At 48.5% G+C, this 19,260-nt stretch overlaps 1 protein-coding gene and 1 long non-coding RNA gene across 5 annotated transcripts in view; one reads left to right on the forward strand and one right to left on the reverse strand.

Moving 5' to 3' along the window:
• Positions 1-19,260, forward strand: part of FARP1 (FERM, ARH/RhoGEF and pleckstrin domain protein 1) — a 296,010-nt gene that overhangs the window by 259,215 nt on the left and 17,535 nt on the right. For all 3 annotated transcript variants that reach the window (XM_042979513.1, XM_042979519.1, XM_042979509.1), the window contains exon 17: positions 13,555-13,636. In XM_042979513.1, coding sequence (XP_042835447.1) covers positions 13,555-13,636 — 82 coding nt within the window. The remainder of the gene's footprint in view (positions 1-13,554; positions 13,637-19,260) is intronic.
• LOC122236732 lies at positions 76-17,364 on the reverse strand. 2 transcript variants are annotated; one of them, XR_006214970.1, is made up of 4 exons: positions 17,196-17,364; positions 16,903-16,998; positions 16,513-16,607; positions 76-1,193 (listed from the first exon to the last, which is right to left on the reverse strand). It is a non-coding gene; the product is annotated as an uncharacterized LOC122236732 (long non-coding RNA). The 2 variants fall into 2 exon arrangements; XR_006214969.1 differs by having other exon boundaries at positions 17,096-17,364.

Raw genomic sequence — 19,260 nt, forward strand, 5'->3', positions numbered from 1 at the left:
TTCAGCCTGGCCAAAGCCCAGGTGACCCTGTTTCTTCAAAAACCGGGAAACAGGTTTGGTGACTTCTGAAAACAGGAAGAATGCCTTTCTTTTTGAAAGCCAGGATATTTTGCCCAGCTGTTCAAATGCACTCAGAGAAAGCCTCTTACAACCTTTGGCTTTCGGAGCTGTGTCCCAAATTCCAGCCCCGAAAGGCCTGGCAGGCAGAGTGAACACCAGCCGACTCGTTCCCCAGACCTGGATTCTCTAGCACGATGCGCCTCGGCAGGCTGTGCCCGGTGCAACATCAGCCTGCAGGGAGCTGGGGTCTGGGCAAGAGGCCTACAGAGAGGCATGTGGGATTGGCTGTGGGCACACACAGTTCTCAAGAAGGGTCTGCTGCATTTATTAGAAGCTTGGCAGCAGATTCACTTGGAAGGGGTGGGGAGACCGGAGGTTGAGATGTCGCCGAGCAGGCAAGTCAGGCCCACGGGACCAAGGAAAAGTCCAGGGGGAAGCCCCGAGAACTTTGATCCTGGTTACCTGGGAGGATGCTCACAAAATTAGGAAGCCGAAAGGAAGAAGCAAATATAACGGAGGGAAGCTGAGTTTGCTCTGGGTCACATCAGCTTTGAGGGGTCAGTAATGAAGTCCTCCCGGCAGTTGGAAACGCAGGTCTCAGGCTTGGGAAAGAAATCCGGTGCAGTGATGTAGATATGGGAGTTACCCACAAGAAGAATCCTGTCCTGCAAGAAACAACAGTGAGGCAGAGGAGAGCCAGGGACAGAATCGTGCTGAATACACCTTATTGTCAACTTTCCATAAACGTGTAGCTCATGGCAGAGCAAGAGCCAGCAGAGGAAATGGAAGAAGCCACGAGGGGTGAGCAGGGGTGGAGCGTCCCCGAGGAGAGCACGTCTGAAGAGTGGTGGGACGACGTGCAGAGAAGATTGAGGCAGGGTCCCTGGGGTGTGGGGGCAGGAGCAGGCTCGGACCCTAGGGGGTTGAGAGACAGGAGGGTGTCTGTCCGGAGCAGAAAGGAAGCTCCTCTCTCAGGAGGACTGTGATCAGGGATTTCACCCGTGGAGCAGTGTTGTCCTGCCAGGATGCTCCAGGGGCTGAAGAGGAGTGGGGGGTGACCGTGTGGGTGAGACAATGATTTGCAGCCCTCCCCCGGAGTGCACATCTTCATAGTAGCTTCACGGTGAGCAATCCTAAAACAAAAAAATGAGTAATAAATCTTTTCATCCTACCCACTCTTTGAAGCTGGTCATCCTTAAAAGAAAATCATAGGAATTCCTCAAAAAATTAAATCTAGATTTACCATGGCACCCAACAGTGTCCAATCCTAGCTGTATGTTCAGAAGAATTGAGAGAAACAGACCCAGACAGATACTTCTACACCCACGCTCATAGCATCATTATTCACGGGAGCCAAAAGGTTTGGTTTGGAAGGAACCCCGTGCCCTCTGATGCGTGAATCATTAATGGATAAACAAAATGTGGTACATCGTACAATGGAATAATATCCTTAAAAAGAAGGGGATGCTAGGGGCGCCTGAGTGGTTTAGTCAGGTAAGCATCTGACTCTTCGTTTCAGCTCAGGTCATGATCTTGAGGTTTGTGAGTTCAGGCCCCGTGCCGGGCTCCAAACTGACAGCACGGAGCCTGCTTGGGATCTTCTCACTCCCCTGCACTTTCTCTCTCTCTCTCCCTCACACTAAATAAACTTTAAAAAGGAAGGATATGCTGATACATGCTACAACACAGATGCACCTTAAAGACATGCTAAATGAAATAAAAACCAGAACAAACAGTGTACAATTCCACTCATGAGCTACTTAGAGCAATCAGATTCAGAGAGACAGAAAATAAAACGGAGGTTGCCAACGCCTGGGGTTGAGGAAACAGCTAGTGTTCGGCTGTCCAGAGTTGGGCAAGATGAAATGTGGGGATGGGGGCGCCTGGGTGGCTCAAGTCGGTTGAGCAGCCAACTTCAGCCCGTCTTGATCTCACGGCTTGTGAGTTCGAGCCCCACATCAGGCTCTGTGCTGACAGCTCAGAGCCTAGAGCTGCTTCGGATTCTGTGTCTCCCTCTCTCTCTGCTCCTCCCCCACTCATGCTCGAGCGGTGCCTTTTCGAGGTGCCTTTTCCTGGGAATGCAGACCGCACGGTGCACACATTCCGCTTTCTACCATGTTCCTCATTCTTGGAGCCTCTTTCATTTCCCATTATTGTTTCCCCATATCGCCCAGCTGCTCCGTGAGGTCGATGGGGCTCCCGACTGAAGCCATGGGAGGTGAAAACAGACTCATTACCTTTTTAAGTGACCCAGACGGGGATGCGGTTGGCGATCATGCCAATCAGCCGGATGCCGTGGTTTTCCCCTGACGTGGAGGCCTGCGGTGGTTAAGCTCCTTGCTTCTCTGGCCTGGTTTGAATTTGGGACCGTGTTGGGAAATGCTAGAAAGGAGCCCTGAGGTTGGACAGCCTGTGTCCTGAGCTCATCGCACACCTGAGTGCGTCCTGTACGCAGGGCGGGTGGGGACACTGCACCTCCCTCCACTCCCTAGAAACGTACCTCAACGACAGGCAATTTCTCCCAGCGTCCTCTCCCCTTGTGGTGGATGCAGGCCTTCGAACCTGGCATGAGCACACGTTCCACGTGGGTGCGCACACACACATCCACATCTGCCCCCCTGTCCTCTGTGCGCGTCGGCCCCTCCACACCTCCCCCCACCCGAAGTAGACATCTGTAGGCTGTTTCCCATGTGTACATAAGGAAGGGATCTGATTTCTATGTTATTTCCCAAGATAAGGCTGACTGCAGACCACACCTGCAGTTATCTTATGGAGTAATAATGACTGTCCCCCAAGCGTTGTTCACAATTGCCTAATCCTTACCAGACCAGTCCCGTGGGGAGGTCTCCTGTCTTCACCGTAGGACATTTACTAGAGTCCGTGAAAACTGTTTTCCTTCTTCTAGAGCAAAATCAGCTGCCATGCCTTTTCTTGTGGAACGTTCTTGTGTGATGTATCCCACTGCCTCCCAGGGTCCCTGCAGCGATGAGTTTGGTTGTGAGCAGGAAGTCTGGGTTACAACCCTGTGTCAGGAATCCTGACAGGCTTTACTCCAGCACAGTCCACCTGGCATCTCAGTTCCTCACGCACCTGCCTTAGCACTTGGCCAGTCGTTTCTGTGCCACTTAGTCTAGACTGGAGCTCGGGAATGGTGTTGGCTTGGTTGAATGCCTGATTGTTTGCTTGTCAACTGCTTCATAACTGGTTAAGGCTCATTTTTATTGTGGTTTCAAATCCTTTTGTGCCTCATCTTCCGCAATGACTTTGAGATGGTTTACAAATGGAAAACAATGTAAGAAAAGGATAAAGACCTATAAAGCCACACTGTCCAATATGGCAGCTACTAGCCACTGACAGCAATCTCAATTTAAAATAATCAAGGGGTTCCTGGGTGGGTCAGTTGGTTAAGTGTCCCTCCGACTCTTGATTTTGGCTCAGGTTGTGGTCTCACAGTGAGTTTGAACCCCGCATTGGGCTCTGTGCTGACAGCATGGAGCCTGCTTGGGAGTCTCTCCCTCTCTCACTGCCCCCTGCCCTGCTCGCTCAAACACACACTCTCTCTCTCTCTCTCTCTCTCAAAATAAATAAACAGATTTGAATAATCTATTAAATTAAAGATTCATTTTCTCAGTAACACTGGCCACATTTCAAGGCTCATTAGCCACATGTGGCTAGTGGCTATCATATTGGATGGCAGATATAAAACACGTCTTCGTCATCACAGAAAAAGATCTTTTGGACAATATTGGTCTAAAAATGAAGAAGAAATAGTACACATTACTATAAGAAACACAGGCCCTTGGACACAAGTTGCTGAAAATATCTATAAAACAAATGTGTGAAAATGCCTTGGTTTGGTTCATGGTAAATCTCGAAGAGTAATAAGTTCATTTACGTCATGTCTCCAAGGGTCAAGGATTGATCTTTTGTAAAGCAGAAGGGGGTCTGGCAAATGTGGATGGACAGTGCTTTTACAAAGTCTGATTCACATGCAGAGTCGTGGCATTAATATTAATAATCAAGTACCGTTAATGCGCATTTACTGTGTGCAGACTCTTGAGACACCTGGTACTGTTGTAAAGTTGGTGTTATTGATAAAAATTAAAATGACCACCAGGATTTTCCCATTTGATCTTCAAAACCAGGTTGACCAGCCCTTGGCCAGATCTGGCCTGCTACCTGTTCCTGCTAATAAAGTTTTTTTGGAACATAGCCACACGCATTTTTGTTTTTTTTTTAACCCATTGTCTATGGCTGCCTTTCACAGGTGAATACTCATGACACAGACTGTGTGGCCTGAAAAGCCTACGGTATTTACTATCTGGCCCTTTATTAAAACTTGTTGATCCTTGTTGAAAAACACTTCCCTAGGTGTAGGTGTTATTCCCATTGTATGATTGGGAACATAAGGCCCAGAGAGGTGAGACCCCCGACATACAACCCATAAGTGACAGAGGTACAACTTGAACTTGGGTCTGATCTGATCCTCAGCTTGTGGCTTTGCAGCTGTGTTGTTGAGGCACAAGGCTTTACAACTGGAAAGTGGCTGAGAGTGCATCTGCCGTGGATTCCTCATTCTCTCTCTCTTTCTTTAATGTTTATTTATTTAGAGAGTGCCTGAGCAGGGGGGCAGGGCAGAGAGAGAGAGAGAGGGAGAGAGAATCCTAAGCAGGCTCTGCACCGTCCGCACAGAGCCTGACGTGGGACTTGATCTCACAAACCATGAGATTACCACCTGAGCTGAAATTGAGAGTCAGTCACTTACCCAGCTGAGCCACCCAGGCACCCCAGATTCCTCATTCGTCACAGGAGAAAAGGAGAGTGTGCCTTGCCCTGGGCCACACAACAGGAACCCGGCAGAGCCCCAGCCAGCACCTGTGCCCGCAACCCTTGCATCCTTTCTTTCTGCTCCTGGCTTTGGGATGTCAGCTGTGCTCACCGAGAGGTCCTTCTGCTCCGGACACCCTCCTGTGCTGTTCTCTCAAAAGGGGCAGGAAGTACATGGCATCTGGCCAACACTGGCCCTGTGATGGCTTTGTCTACAGGAATATCACCTGTAGGGCTCAAATCTGAGAAAATGGATTCAGATTTTTTTCTAATCCACCAAGAGACTATTTAATGGTGAAGTGGCCACCACTGAGATGGTAATATCCGAGGGGACTCTTGTGGAATTTAGCTGTGTCGCAGCATATCCTCGGAGCCTCTCTGTCCACTCCCAAGGGATTGCAACAGAAACGACAGCAAGGCTCCTTCCAAGCCCTTACATACTTTGTTCCGTCCGCACGGTGCAAAGAGGCAGGTTCGGATGAGGGGACTCAGCCTCGGTCAACAGGGTGGATGGACAGCCTGCCCAGGTGGGAGAGTTAACGCTGGACTTGAACCCAGGCAGCATGGCCTCCAGGTCCTGCCCTCCATATCTTACTCAACCGCCTCTTAACCTTGTCCTTGGATTTGCTGACAGGGCCTTCTGCCCCCTCCCTGTGGAATTTCTCAGGGGCCTTAGTTTCGCACCAAATGTGCCGACTATTTACTGAGGGAACAAGAGGAGGAAGGAGAGTAGACCTTCCTCCACAGGCTACCTTTTCTCAAACCACATGGGCTGTCGGGCATTGTTCTCTTCAACAAGTATAAACTGCTAACTGCCTCCTTTCCTGTTTGGGTCTTAGGGAAGCTTTTCTATTTGCTTGCTCATTAACACATATATGTGACGTGCTAGGAACTTTTGAGGACCCCGTATTTCACTATTCCACTACTCCCCGTGGTGGCTGGGAAATCTTGAGCGGTGGTGTTTTTGGCTCTGGCTGAATCGGACACAAGGTGGGTACACGGCTATGGGACCCTAGAGCAGAGAGCATCATCTGTGGTATCTCTTTCGCTCTGGTTTAGGTCAACAGAGATGTTAAGACCATTACAATCTGAGACGAGGCTCCTTCTGTATGTTACCGTCAGGAGGACTTTATTTTATCTCTTTGATTGAAAAAAAAGAATAGAGGTTGCTTGCCGATTTTGTTGGTGAGAGTTTTGGCTAACGTGAACTGAACATTCCCTGTGTTCCAGACACTGTTAAATGCTGCTCGTGTATCATGTCTTTTAATATTTACAAGCACATCATTAGGTAGATACTGTTGTTATCTCCTTACCTCACAGGTGAGGAAATGAGGCACAGAGAGGGTGAGTTGCTTGGCAGATGTCACACAGCTGGTTAAGGGCACGACTGGATTTTGAAGCCAGCTGGTCTGCTGTCACTATGCCTTTAGCACCAGAGGCTTTAGGCGTAACGTTTAGAGGGGAAGAACTCCAAAGAAGCTGGTTCGTTGCTGTTCACTTGTAACTAACCTGAGAACAGCTTCTGGCCCCTGGGAAACCCCAGCCCCAGGCATGATCTGAAATAGCCCCTGCCTGCCCCCCTGTGCTGCTCATGCTGTTCAGGCTGTTCCTGGCCACACACATGCACACACACACACGTGCACACGTGATGGGGTAAAGATGTGACACACTCTTTTCCTTCCAAGTCACACATTTGGGGCTCTGGTGGCAGGGCCATCTCTCTACTTCAGAACCTTGAGCTGTGTGTGTGTGAATCCCCGTGTCCACAGACTTGGACAAATATTTATTGCGTCCCTATTATAAATCAGTCATTCTCCTCAATGTTCAGTGAACAAAACACGACACAGTTATCACTCTCCTAGAGCTTGTATTCTGGTTTCATCCTTCTCTCTGTTCTGTGTCAAGGAGGCAGCCAGACCAGCCGGATAAGATTTGAAAGGGGTGTCCTTGTGGGGGAGGGGTACTTAAGAGCGCCTGCTCTCTTTCCTACTTAGGCCACGCCAAGAGATCAGGGGGCCTCTGAGCCTTTTCTCAGAACAGAAATCCCTGTCCGTACTCTAGAGGTGTTAAAAAGGATAGCTTTAAGACTGGCCACATTGCTATGAGAAAGCACCTTGTGGGGCACCTGGGTGGTTCAGTCGGTTGAGCGACGGACTTCGGCTCGGGTCATGATCTCACGGTTTGTGAGTTCAAGCCCTGCGTCGGGCTCTCTGCTGACAGCTCGTGGCCTGGAGCCCTGCTTCGGGTTCTGTGTCTCCCTCTCTCTCTGCCCCTCCCCCTCTCATGCTCTGTGTCTCTCTGTCTCAGAAATAAATAAACATTAAAAAAATTTTTTTAATTAAATAATAAAAAAAAGCACCTTGCATTTCTACAACATCTTACAAAACACTGTTAAATTGTCTCATTTGACAAAACAATCTTGTTGCCTTCTGCCCATCTTCCACCCCACCCCCCATGGAAAATGAGCTCTGAAAGTTGGTTGGTATAAAACCAGGTAGGACTACACCCCATTTCTTGCTTTCCCTGGAGCCCATGAACCTGGGGGCAGGGAGGTAGCTGTAAACATGTTCTCTTTCTATCTAGAACGATGCTGTCAAGTAGCACTTTCGGCAGTGATGGAAATACTCTGTGTCTACGTTGTTCAGTAATAGCCACTGGCCGCATGTGGCTGGTGAGCAATTCACATAGGGCTCGTATGGGTGAGGAATTGAATTTTAAAAGTTCATTTTAAGCAGAGTTAAGATGTAAGCAGCCATATGTGGATACTATACTGGGTGGCAGTTTTAGAGGCTTTAAAGGGGAAAGGACTCTGGGGAGTGGAAGATAGGAGAATGCAGCCTTCCTTTCCAGTCATGCGTGAGTGTCACAGCACCTGACGTTCCTCTCCATCCACTTCCCTGGAATTCAGAATCTTCGAGATCGTTGTCAAAAGGCAAGACTCGGGGTGGTTCTCTGAGTGCCGCCCCCCGACCCTTCAGCAAAATCAGGCTACTTCTTGTGTGTCACAGCTTTAGTTTGACGATTTTCATTGGTTTAAAAAAATAAGACCATGCAAAAAGTGTTTAAAACCATTGCTGTCAAGGTAAACAGCAGTGAAACTCATTGGAGACAAGGCAGTGTGGTCTACCTAGAAAACAGCCTGGAAGCATAGGCAATGGAGGAAAGTTTTGAAAAATTAGCATAAACAATGGAAAAGAATTTATGGGGTATACCTGTATACCGTGGGGGGGGGGGTCACTTACACACTTATTATATAAATTTAATATAAATTTAATATAAAATTTAAATTAAATTTTAAATTAAGTTTAAAATTTTATGTTTGATTCAAAGCCAAGAAAGACACTACAAGGACACTGAATTCATTATATTCTGCCCCAGCTGGCTTTCCACTGTCCACCCAGGGTTCCAGGGACAATGATGTTGGTGACTGTTTCCTGTTAACCCATGAGTAGCATGACATGTTCTCAGTCACATGTGGGAGCTAGTTTTCCCTGAATTATCTGCCTTGCTCCTGACTGGACAGCCCACTGTGCTTTGAGACCAAGCTGCTTTCCTAGAAAAAGGAAAACAGTTTTTCCAATCACCTGAACCGCAGGCGGGTTTCTGCTGGAAAGCACTTGAGAGCGAACATTCTCTAGGCCGCTGATGAGTTTTAAATGGCTTTTCTGTTCCCCTGCATTTTCATGTGTGGCTCATGAACAGGACTGAACCCAGGTGACCACTTCAGGTCTCATCTGGGTGCTATCAAGCCTGCCCGTGAGTGGGGCTGTGACTTGTGCTCCTCTTATTAAACAGGACCTGGCCTTAAACACAGAAGAAAAGCTGATGTAAGCATCCTAGCATTGTAACTGACGGGCATGATGTCACCAAGAACGGGAGGCATCTGCCAGCTGCAGGTACCGCTCAGAGAGTGAATCCCTTATCTGTAGCTACCAAAGGGAAACACTCAAGCGCCATGTGCCTAGTGAGGATGCCTCCGGCCCGAACGTCTTTCTGGGGATGTGAATTAAAATTCAAATGAATTGGATTTTCTTCTCCAGGGATCTCAAAGGATATTGGAATCCATCAAAGAATATTGAAATCAACATAGATTACCTGTGGCTAATATAGATGTTAGATGTGTGTAGTATATATAATATATAAACATAATGAATAGATAAAAAGATAAATATCTTAATATTAGGTATATGATATAAATATAAATACAATGTATTACTCTGGCTAAATTGTTTGCGTTGAACCCAGCCACCCTCCCTCACCCACACATTCATGGAAGACGTGTCTTTATTCTTTTGCTTATTTATACATTATCTTTCTACTTACACGTATACACAAATACATGTGATCACAGACCGTTTTCATTTAAGATCCTAGAAACCACAGGGACTAGTAAGAGCAAAGATGTGATGTCTGATTTGCAAATGAGGCCTGAGAATGAGGCTCACAAAAGTTCAGTCCATCTTGCGGGGTCAGGGAGCGCCCAGACACAGAGTGAGGTGGGAGGGCCGCCCCCCAGCTCCAATCGGCAGTTGGCTTTATGTTTCAGTCTAATGAGACGATGCTTCATTTGTCGGGAGGAGAAGGGAAGGGCTGAGTGGTAAACATGCTTGCATTAATACTAGGCTACTCGAAATGCCCAGTGGGTCAGTCACTACCTGCTTTCCATGGTAAAGAATATCAGACACTCGACTGAAGCCAGGCCTGATGTCCCGCTCCCCAGAAAACACTCACGGTTGGGAGATGGCATCCTGGGGTGCGTAGTACCATGTGGGATAGCTGGGGGTTGTATCACCAATGCATGAGACCGTGGACACGCTGTAGACTGTCCTAGGGTTCCATGAAGATTTCATGTTGACCCGGGATTGGGCGTGAGAAGGAGGGGAGCAGAGTGGTGATCTCTCCCATTGGCCTTGCCCACCTGCACCTACTGTCAGTGTTGTATTTCCCGACAGTCAGAGTCAAAGCCCTCAGGTGCAAGGGCTCCTTGTGCCCCTTGGAGACAGCCTCGTTACTGGTCTCTCCCACAGAGAACTGGCCCTTCTAGCCTTTTCCTCCTCTTCGTGGCCTGTCTGCTGCAGAGTTAGTGACTAGCTCACATAGTCGTGAGTGAAGTGTCTACCGAGGGGCAGGAAGACTTGGGAGATTCATGGTGGGGGGTGTGGGGGTGTGTTGGGCCCAGCGCTGAGCTAACGTGTCATTGCTCCAGGGAGTGTATTAATCATGGTGCACGGGGCAGAATTTAGCTTCTGGGAAGCTTCTGAGTACATGGGTTTCCAAAGTGAAATTGTCAAAAGAATTTTCAGCTTTGTTGCCACGCGGTAATTACACGGACAACAACTATGTGGCCCTGTCTTCTAAACAAGGACCCTTTTCTTGTGAGGTTAACATCCAGAGGATGTTCTGGAAGAATTATAATTACTTTTTTCATGTTCTTAATAATAAAATGACCTTTTAGTTCTGAATAACAAAGCAAATGCTTTGAACTTGTGGATTTGGTGGCATTAACATGCAAAGGAAGTAAAAACATGACAGTATTTCTATAGGAAGCAGCAGTTTTGGTTTGCCCTATTCTCATGGACTGGCGCCATGTTCTGGAACCACACAGGGGTTGGGACTGGCCATGTGTGCTACTGAGGGGGGAGGTCTCGGGAGGCGGGCAGCGCTGCCTGGACCGGATGCATTGACTTCTGGGGCCCCAGCCTTCTGTCCCCACACCACCTAGAGCTGGCCCTGTTTGAATTTATCCACATCACGGTCTTCCCCAGGGCACAGGGCACTGTGCTATTTCTAAAATGAAAGTAAAGATGCCAAAGACAGAGAAACAGGACTCTGCTAGCCAGCTGATGCGGGAAAATGTCCCCTTGAGTTTGGGGCTTTAACATCAGTACGTTTTCTTTTAACAGTGGGAAGAAGGATGTGCAGTCAATAAAATCTGACTTCCACTTACATGCTCCACCCCACCCCCATGTCGCTTCCCAGCACTTCATTTTCCCTTGGGCGTTATCTGCGAGAAGGAGGAAATTGCTTGTTATTAATAAAGCCCCCCCCCCAGTTCTCCCCTTGCCCATCCAATCCGGAGGACTCTGGCTAAAATATCTAAATTATGTCCTTTGAACTAACTAAAGACCTTCCTTAACTGCATTTGTCAAATGGTATGCCCATTTGAAAGTTTTGGGATCACTTACATAAGTTTCAGGTCATATCTACATACCCACAAATCGAGTTTCAATTGTGCCTTGCCTTCTCTTATTAATGTGTGGCATTTAGTCAAAATCAGGACATTCTGGCTCAGTAGCTTTTTTTGTTCAGGTGTTGGAGCGGGGGTGGGGGGGTGAGCAGCGGGGAAAGGGAAGGAAGGGGAGCTTTCCAGCTCCTTCCAGAGCATCACGTGATGGTGAAGGTGCAGGCTTGAAGGAGGGGTTCTATAAAGCAGAAAGCTTCCGTTTGAGGCCAGAGCTCCCTTCTCCAAGTGTATAAGGAAGAGAGCAACCAGTAAACTCTCAACTAAAAGTAGGCACACATCAGGATCAACAGAATGGCCAAACAATAAACTTCTCAATAGAGATTGGATTAATAACCATTTGCTAAAATTCCGGAGATGCCTCCACCCTGCGGTTGACAGGGCAGAATAATATGCGGTGATTAGCAATAGACTGAGCACCGTCTCTAAAGCAGAGCCTGGGTTTAAGTCTGTCTCTTAAACATTCTCCAGTGACCCCATTTTGGGAGGAATTTGATCCACTGGGTGGGGGATAGAAGAGACAGACAAGGGAGGATACCTGAGGTTCCCGGCTTGAGCGGGGGGCAGAACAGTTACATCATCAAGGGGGTTAACCTAGGAAGGGGATTGAGTTTGGGCAGTAAGATAATTAACTCTGGAACCTCTTGAGTTTGAGATACTTGCAGGGTCATTCATGTAGAACCCTTTGGTGGGTGTAAGAAATACAGTCCCTGGGTCATTTGGACAAGGGGCATTTGGGTACAGATCTGGCATCATGCATAGAACCCGTGGGGAATCCAGGGATTATACAGGACGAAGTAGGAAGTGAAGAGAGCACATAAGCACAGATGCGTTCCCAAAGAACACAGACCTCTCAGGAGTAGCCTGAAGAGGGGGAGGTGGCCACGAGGACTGAGAACTGACCTCCAGAGGCCTCCCAAAGCTGGAGAGCCAAGTGCCTGGAGTTTGGGGCCCCCAGGCCCAGAGAAGCTGCCTAGGGGCAGGGTTTAGGCAATTAGGAGGTTGGTGGTATTCCCTCACAGAAGCACTTCAGGGAGTGGAGGACAGAATCCAGACTCAATTGGAAGAGGAGCAGTGATTAAGGCAATCTGCCAACACCCTTTGTTTGGGCAGCTGAGAGGAAGCAGAAGGATTGGGGAATTCTGTGTGGGGGGAGGGGAAAGGAATACAATAAAGAAAGCGCCCAGAAGCCGACCCAGGCTGGGAGCATAAGTATGTTGTCTGTCCCTTTATTCCGGAGCAGCTTTAACTACCCCGTGGGTCTGGGTGCTCTGTCTCCCTGGTGATGTAATCTACGTGTCTGCTGAGTTAGAACCAGGGGAATGTGTCATTTCACTGCCTCCTGCGGGAAGCCCCGAGCTGGGGCTCTCACTTCTGACTGGAAGCCCCATGCCCGGATTTTTACCTTTGTTCTTTTTCATGCATCCCTCTCATTTAAGTTAGCTTCTAGCTCTCCTGAACAGTTCGTTTGAAGATATTAGCCATCAGTGGGTAAATTCACAGATACACACCGGTGCCATGGTTGGAGGGGCGTGGGCTGGACCCCCTGGACTCAAGTTCAGGCCCACGGGCTCACGATAGCTGACATTAGGCAAGCCGCGTGGTTTCTTTGTGCCTCGGTTTCTTCAGCTGTTTAATGGTGCTGATGATGGTACCTGCCTCATAAGGCCGTCATGAGGGGTAGATGAACTAGTGCTTATAATGTGCTCAGCACAGTGGACCGTGCTTAATAACCACCTACCGTTATTGATATTCCTTTCCTCTCTGCTGCTTAAGCTCTTAGCTTATCAACATTGGCTACAGCCCAGAGCCATAAGAAAGAAGAATACAGTAGACCCAAAACTCTGCTGAAAGGGCCCATATCTTTGTCATCTTTCACCCAGCATCTCTGGCTGGGGGGAGTCTGGAACCTCCCTTCCCTGGCCCTCTCTGTACCTGGGACACCCATCCTGCCCACTTCTGCCCCTGTTCCCACCTCCACACATAGGGCTCCTGTACCTCCTCAGTTATGTTTTTCTTTTCCCCAGGGCTGTCCACGCAGCTCTTTGTCTGCTTTAAGCTCAGGGCTCTTGGGACCAGAAACCTTGTCTGTTAGTGATTTCCAAGCTCTTGTAATGACGCCCAAATCACCCAAGCGTGAACGGGGAAAAAATTTGAAATGAGACCAAATTAAAATGATAGCACAATGGTTCTTCCTTGTCTCTTTCGAAGTACAAGGGGAATTCTTTGCAGAAGAATGGGGTGATTTCATAGTCTCCTTCCGGCGCTAACATTGTGTGACGCCGGGAGAAGGGAGAGGTACAAATAATAGGGGATTGGAAAGGAAGGCATAAAGCTTGCTGTTTTGTGATCTGAGGCCAGATGTTTTCCGGTTATGTTTCCACTGCTAATGCTTTTGTTTCCAACCCCTTTGCCTTTGCTTTCAGGGAAGGCCGCTCAAATGCCCACATCAGAGGGGATTACCAAAGAATCGGAGATGTCCTACTGAAGAACATTCAGGGTATGAAGGTGAGCTGCTTTGGGATTCCGGTGGAACGAGTTCCCTAGGGAAAACCAGGCTGGGCCTCTCGGAGGCCTGGGCTTCAATCCCAGTGCATAACCACACATGACCTGATTTGACTAAATACAGGTAAATGCAGGGTGAATTCCTCTGTCCTCGCAGACAATCGTGTTTGAAAGGAAAATGCAGCCCCTTTGGGGGAAGTACTTGTAGTACTTTTTCCTCCTTAAAAGCTCTGTGCTGTAATCAAAACAATAGGTATTATCTGAATAAATCATTCAGCACTCATTTTAAAAAACGATGGGGGCGCCTGGGTGGCTCAGTCGGTTGAGCGGCCGACTTCAGCTCAGGTCACGGTCTCACGGTCTGTGAGTTCGAGCCCCTCGTCGGGCTCTGGGCTGATGGCTCAGAGCCTGGAGCCTGCTTCCGATTCTGTGTCTCCCTCTCTCTCTGCCCCTCCCCCGTTCATGCTCTGTCTGTCTCTGTCTCAAAAATAAATAAAAAAAAAAAAGTTAAAAAAAACCGATGTAGACAAAACATGGTTTGGTCGACTGAACATTGCACTTTTCATCAGTCGTTTTGGCTTCTTGTAAGTGTGACGAAAACATTGGATTTAGAGCCAGGTAGGAATTCTAATCAATCCTATGACTTGAAGTCACTGTACCAGGCAAAGACATTTCTAACCAGCCAGCAATATCTGCAATGATACAAGAGTAAGAGTATACCACCAGACATACTGAACCAATATTCTACCTCATTTTTGAAATCTGCCCCATCTCTTAGCAGTGAAATTTTCATTTTTACATTTTCATCTTAATCTATTAATGCCTTTAACATAGAATATTTTAATTCACAGTTTACCTTTTGAAGACAAATACCTCTCTATTTACATTTTAAAGTGATCTTCCTACATTTCAACTGGCCCAAAAAAGCCTCTCTAATACCTTTACTAATAACTCAGAGCAACCCCTAAAGAAGGAAGGTTGCTCCTGCTACCATTTCCCCCCATCCAACCAACCATCCATCCACCTCCCCCATCCCTCCCTCCAGGATTAGCTGAGCACCCACAATGTATAAGACACTTGTACAATAAAAGTTACTGTTGGAGTTTGAATTAATTCCCAAGAATCTTACTAAGTTGTTTAAGGCTTTATTTTTCCCCCTTAGAATGATCTATCTCATGAGGCAGGACAAGGGGATGGTGGGGCGGGGGGTGGTACACAGAAAAGACAAGATCTAAAGCCACTCCAGAGATTTCCTGTTTCTCTTAACAAAGATCAAGATACTATTTAACAGGCCTTGAGCACACTTTTTTACAGTCTTCAAAAAGCAACACTGCCCTCTGGGCAAGACAAGAGAGAGGCCATGAAAGCTATCCGGATTGCAGAATCCCATGCAATAAATGCAAAGAATTATCTAAGATGTTCTACAGCCACAGTGTTTTTAATGCTTTAAGTAAGGCTGATCCACAAAACTCAGATGTAACAGTTACAGACCTCCTTGTGCTTTCCATAGTATTTTTTATTAGTGTATTTTCTTTTCTAAAGCAGTTTTAGGTTTACAGAAAAACTGAGCAGAAAGCCCACAGAGATGTCCTATGTGCATACTTGTGCGTATACACACACACACACACACACACACACACACACACACACACACACACACACAGTGCCCTGGTACTAACATCTTGCATGGGTGTGGGATCTTTGCTACAACTGATGAGCATTATTATTATCTAAATCCATAGTTCCCGTTAGGGATCACTCTTGGAGTGGTACATTCTGTGGGGTTCTGCCAAATGCAGAATGTCATGTACCTGCCATGACAAGATGACACAGGACAGGGTCACTGGCCTAAAATTCCTCCAGGCTCTGCCTGTTCATCCCTCCCCTCCCCCACCCCCTGGCAACCCCCGACCCTTTCCTGTCTGCATAGTTTTGTCTTTTCCAGAATGTCCTATAGTTGGAATCACATAGCAGGCAGCCTTATCAGACTCTTTAACACTTGTTAAAGATACTCTTTTTTTCTTTTTTTTGTAACATGTTTTTGTTACTGTTGGACTTTCCAGTTATTTTCCTATGTCCGCCTGTTTTTTTGGCCCAGTTGGGTTTTCCCTCTTTTCTCTCAGTATTCCCTTCATCTGAGATGGCAGCTGACTCTGGAATGACATGGGTTTGAACTGCGTGGGTCCACTTACATGTAGAACGTTTCCCATAAATACAGGATACCATGAATGTATTTTGTCTTCCCTGTGATATTACATATACCACTATATGTTAATCAATGTTAACCATAAGGTTTCTAGCCAACATTAGGCTATTATTAATAGTTCAGTTTTGGGAGAGTTAAAAGTTACATGCCGATTTTTTAAAAAATATATTTTTTTCACATTTATATTTATTTTTGAGACAGAGCACGAGTGGGGGAAGGGCAGAGAGAGACATACACAGAATCCAAAGCAGGCTCTGGGCTCTGAGCTGTCAGCACAGAGCCCGACGCGGGGCTCGAACCCACAAATCGTGAGACCATGACCTGAGCCAAAGTTAGACGTTCAACCGACTGAGCCACCTAGTCACCCCTAAATGCTGATTTTTAATTGCGTGGGGGAGTCAGTGCCCCTCACCCCAGGGTTGTTCAAGGGACAGCTGTATAATCCTGCCCAGGGAGGGCTCCTGCCTTCACAGACTCCCTTCAAGGAGGCTTGGACTCCACCATGGGCCTCCAGAGACGGCAGTTGGAGACCTGCCAGCCCATTCCTTGCCCCCTTGGGGACAGTCCCCAGCATCACCAGCTGTCCTTTGTGCCTCGTCCACGGAGAGCTGACAGGCAGTGGTACCCACCCTCCTCTCTGTTCACCTAGCGCCTGAGACCTCCTAGAACATACCTGATTTTCGCTCAGAGCAGCTCTTTCTCCTCAGTCTGGTGAGTTGGCATTTTTGTGGTTAGTCAGCTTCGTCGGCTGTGCTGGCATTTGAGTTCCTGTGCGGATGCCATGAGCATATTTATAGCATGGAGCTCCGTGCAAGCAAAATAAAAATAGGTGGAGAGGCTCAGAGAGCCACTGGCTGCCGTTTTTAGCATTTGTTTGGGTTGCTTTTTCTTGTGGTGGTTATAGCTGGTTTTAAAGAATTTTTATGAAGTATGAAGGAGAGCCAGCAGAAGGTTCGAGAGATGTAGAAGCCCAGGATAGCACTCTTGTCCAAAATGCTTACAGTGATCTACAGCTTGCAGTGTCCTTCCTGTCCCCCACCCCCACAGACCCCTGTGTTTTTACCTGCATTGGCAGGGGCTCAGCCAGACTGGGGTGGTTCCCAGACCCTCCACTCATGACCATGACCGAGGGAGCTGGGCCAGGGGCTCCAATCCCTGCCTGAAAGTCAGATACCCAAATTAGGATCTCTTGTTTATGCCGCAAACTTCCAACTGGAGACATCTGCTCAGATGCACAAAGGCACTTCAAAACCCACCCAAAGATCCATCTTTCATCCAGGCTGGGACCTTCACTCGACCCGTCTGTCTCCTCAGGTGCCCACCTCCTGCCCCCTCTCCTCCTTCAACTTCTCCCACCTTACTCCTTCTGGCTCTCAGCTGGCTGTCTGCTGGAGGACCCGACCAGCTTCCTGGTGTTGCCCTGCCTCCCGGCGAGCCGTCCTCCCAGTCAGCACGGATGGTACCGCCAGACTGCCGAGGCTCACGACCCTCCTGTGTCTCTCTGGCGGGTAGAATACAGTCCAAACCCAAACCTGACAAAAGCCTTCGTGTTCTAGCCCTGGATGATCTTTCCAGGCCCTTCCCCGTGTCCTTCACATGCTTCTCTGTGCTCCAGTGACCATGAACTCACCTCTCCAGGCACTCAAGTTTCTTGCAAGACTCCTGCCTTGGCTGGGTGCATGCATGGTTGTTTTTTCTTGTTTTGTTTTGTTTTGTTTGAAGTGACCTCTACTCCCAACACGGGGCTCCAGCTCACAACCCCAAGATCGAGGGTCACATGCTGCCAACTGAGCCAACCAGGCACCCTTCATTTGCTCATTAAGGCATGCAGGCAGCAGACATTTACTGAGTGCCTATGTGTGTATCAGGCCCCGAGGATGCAGGAGCACGACCGATGTGCACTCTTAAGGTCAACTCGGGAACAGCGCATGTGGTAACACGGCCTGGAGCTGTACGTGTACACACACGCACGGGGGCACATTTAACTGGTAGAGTCCAAGTAAACTCCGGATCGTACCAGTGTCAATTTCCTAGTGTTGATGTTGTGCTATAGTTACACGAGATGTTAGCCCTGGGGGAGGCTGGGTGCAGGACCTCCCTGTACATTCCTGTGTAAGCTCCTACGAATCTGTATTTCAAAATAAAAGTAGTCACTAAACCCAGCAGGGGACACCACGTGACAAGGGCTGAGATGGACACATACGGCAGAAGTACAGAAGATAGAGGAGTTCCTAACTGGTGGAGGCGGGTGGGTGTTGAGGGGGTTGCTGAGGCCGGGCAGGGCTCCTAAGGGGCGTGTCACGTGCAGAGGCTCTGGGCATGAGCCGGGCAGTCAAGTATAGGTTGTTCAATTTGCTCACCTGGGGTGAGGTGGCAAGAAGCACATGAAGGGGGGGGAGGGTTATATCCTAAGGGCCCCATGTGCCCTGCTGAGGACTCTGGAGGCGTGGAGGGGTGAGGCGTGGAGGGGTGAGGCGTGGAGGCAGAGGTCCCGATGGAGACACCACCACAGTAGGTTGGGGTTGGCGGAGGGGGGTGGGGGTGGGGGGACACAAAGCCAGAACCAGGACAGTGACTGTGCAGAGAAAGATGGTAACAGCCTTGACGTTTTTAGGAGGTAGAATCAGAAGGACTTGGTGAAGGATTCAAAAAAAAATGGAATCCGGAATGCTTTCCTGGTTTTTCCGTCCTGGATAACCAGCTAGTGGCGGCATCCATCCTGAGGTTACAGAATCATGGGGCGGCCCCACTTGAGGCAGGTGGTGTTGGGTTTCCACCTGGACTCACCGCATTTCAGGCTCTTCGTGAAGCCTTTGGGGAGCGTGGAAATGTAGATGTGGGGTGGTCAGCACATGGACGGCAAGCCCACTCCCGGGAAGGAAGTCTTGAGGACAACTGCTGTTCTCTTGTCCTGGATGTTCTTGTGCCATCTTGTTACCCTTACCTGTAAGGTAAGGGAATCTACTCTTACCTTGCGATTCCCCACCTCCCGTAAGGACTTAATTCCTCCTTTAATGCTCTATTCTCAAACCCTCTATCCTCTTACCCTCGTCAGTCTCTACCACCAGCTATTACAGGAAGGGAATATTCAATAGCATGTGTTAAATATAGTAAAGCAGACTTTATTCAGGACCATTGGGACTGGGTAGGGTCCACTGCTGTGGGGGAGAGAGACTGGGCTCAACTCTGAATACAGCGTGGGCAAGCGGGGACTTCTAGCCAAGGGGCGGGGTGGGGGGTCAGAGGATGGGAAGGTACAAAGAGGAAACATCGGGGATAAATCGGGTTCTGGCTGAACCAACCAGACAGGATTCTTTGCTGAAGGCAAGGGGATCGCACATCACCTGGGGATGGTAAGAGATGAGGAACCCAATGTCAAGGGTGGCCAGACGTCAAGGGCCGGGGGTTCCAGTTAGGCTTA

Source organism: Panthera tigris, chromosome A1 (assembly GCF_018350195.1).
Source record: "Panthera tigris isolate Pti1 chromosome A1, P.tigris_Pti1_mat1.1, whole genome shotgun sequence".
Lineage (NCBI taxonomy): Eukaryota > Metazoa > Chordata > Mammalia > Carnivora > Felidae > Panthera > Panthera tigris.